Raw genomic sequence first — 2,374 nt, 5'->3', positions numbered from 1 at the left:
TGTTGTTGTTGTTGTTGTTGTTGTTGTTGTTGTTGTTGTTGTTGTTGATTAAAGTCAAGATAATGTTTGTTTTCAGATCATTCCTCTGGTGGGCATCATGGTGTTGGCAGGAACAGGTGCCACCACTGCTGGTCTCTACTTCCTGTTCACCAAATCTGACGTGATGTGAGTTTACTGCCATTTGTTCTCATTTACTCTGGGGATACTCTGATTACTGTTTGCTACTCTGATTACTGTCTGCAGTCTGAACAAGACCTCAAACCCAGAACCATGGGAGAGAGTGGACCCAACTAAACCCCAGAAGGTGAGCTCTAACATCAACTCTTTTTTTTTTTTGAGTTTTCACTTTCAGATCGAGCTGCTGAAATTTGCCGAGTCACTGTTGTTTACATCTTAGGTGTCCCCTCCCACGGAGGCGTGAGACATGACTCCTCCTCCCACGGAGACATGACTCCTCCTCCCACGGAGACGTGATGTCTCACGCCTCCTCCCACAGAAACAGGACCATATGTCCTCGCCTGCAACCAGCCAAAGAGACAATAGCTATGTTTACATGGACATAAGTAATCGGATTAATCAGCCATTCGGAATAAAAATGCGTCATGTAAACGCCCCATTCGGATTATTCTTTGTTGGTTCAGCTTGATCCGAATGAATCTGTAATCCGAATGAGAGGGGTGGTTTATGCCGATTTATAATCCGAACAGTGTGCATGTAAACACTTAATCTGATCATTTTATTCTGATTCAGTGTGCATGTAAACACTTAATCTGATCATTTTATTCTGATTGTGGAAAATTGACCTCACTGCGCATGTGCAACCTGTCAACCTCACATATTTCTGCCTGGCTAGATGTTAATAATATTAGCATGTCAAGGAAGCAAAACTGGTCGGTGAGCGACAACATTTCTACTAGAAACTTTGAAAGAGCTCAAAATAATCTGTGTTACCTGCAGCTTAATCAGGAAGTACGTCTCCATCATCATTAAAACCTTGAGCGGGTCCATTTTGGGCACTCAGGTTTGTTTACGTTCATCATGGAAGTAGAACTTCTTCTTCTGTAGTTTTTTTAAGGAAAGTGTACCACTCTGCGCATGTCAGTACTTCCACTCTGAATAAAAGCTCGCTGCATGTAAACGCTCGTCATGAACGGATTGTGCCCATGTAAACGATACATTTGGATTATTTTATCTGAATAGATTTCAATCCGATCAAATAATTTTGTGCATGTAAACATAGCTACTGTGGTCCTTTGTGAACCTTCTGCAGCTTATCACCATCAACCAGCAGTGGAAACCTGTGGAGGAGCTGGAGATGGTCAAGTCCATGACCAAACAAAGATCCAGAACCAAGCCGAACCGCCTGCCCCCATCAGTCTAACGGAATCCTTTCTGCACAGACTAGGACTCTTTGACACTCAGTGTGCGGAAATGCTTCTGCTCAACTAGTGGGGTTTGAACCCGTTCTGCAGAGGAACCGGCCCGACCTGCTTCAGCAGCAGTTTGGTACCAGAAGTTCTGGATCTCATTAATGTTTTGTACAGTGTCAATAAATGATTTTTTAAACATCAAAGTGTTTTTATTTTTCCTTCAGGGCTGAATTGATGAGTCGTAACACGAGCTGTGAGCCCTCAGAGACGACTTTTAGCTGCTATCAAACTTCAGCTCAACATTTGTGAAAGTGTCAGCCATGTTTGCGTTGGCTAGGACGGCCATCTTGAATCAGGTTGACTCCTAAAGTTTATCAGTTGTACAAGTTTGTCTAATGATTATTTCCTGAAAGTTTCAGTAAAATTCATCCACTGGTTCAAGAGAGATTTTACTAACAGACAGACAAGACAGCAAGAGATATGTAGCCTGGACTCATCAGAACCAGAGGTCCCGTCATCGTGACTCAGCAGAACCAAAGATCCAGTCACAGTGACTCAGCATAACCAAAAAAAATTAAATAAAACCTGTTCTCTGCAAATCAAACGACTTCAGAACCGAGATCAGCTGATACAAGGATTTTTATTGTCATTCACATCACGTGGTACATGAGGTGGAATGAAACTGTACACAGGGTCCCAGTTACATCCAACAAAAATACAAATTGTAAAGAAAACCATTAGTAAGATCCAAGTCATGAACTAAGAATATACTACATTCACTAAACTAAGAAAACGCTAAACACTAATGGTACAAAAACAATGCGCCAAAACAAGAGCAGCACAAACATGAATCTATGAGCAGATGAGGACTAATGAACACAGCAACATGAAATAATCAGCAGCATGAGATCAGCATCATGGATAGTCAGCAGCACTGCACAGGTCCTCCAAGTTCGAGTGGAGGTACAGGTTTTCTCTATGGTTCCTCTGTGTCAGGGTGGAGG

The 2,374-nt window shown here is 42.3% G+C and overlaps 1 protein-coding gene across 1 annotated transcript in view; it reads left to right on the top strand.

Annotated features, from left to right (window-relative positions):
* The window catches only part of c2h15orf48 (chromosome 2 C15orf48 homolog), a 1,879-nt gene extending 498 nt beyond the window's left edge, over positions 1 to 1,381 (top strand). The window contains exons 3-5 of the mRNA XM_037693308.1: positions 77 to 165; positions 244 to 304; positions 1,271 to 1,381. Of these exons, the coding sequence (XP_037549236.1) occupies positions 77 to 165; positions 244 to 304; positions 1,271 to 1,381 (261 nt within the window). The remainder of the gene's footprint in view (positions 1 to 76; positions 166 to 243; positions 305 to 1,270) is intronic.
* Positions 1,382 to 2,374: the final 993 nt, after the last annotated feature.

This window comes from Nematolebias whitei, chromosome 2, assembly GCF_014905685.2.
Source record: "Nematolebias whitei isolate Nwh7 chromosome 2, NemWhi1, whole genome shotgun sequence".
Taxonomy (NCBI): Eukaryota; Metazoa; Chordata; class Actinopteri; order Cyprinodontiformes; family Rivulidae; genus Nematolebias; species Nematolebias whitei.
The sequence above is the reverse complement of the archived record's forward strand: the minus strand, read 5'-3'. Positions and strand labels throughout refer to the sequence as shown.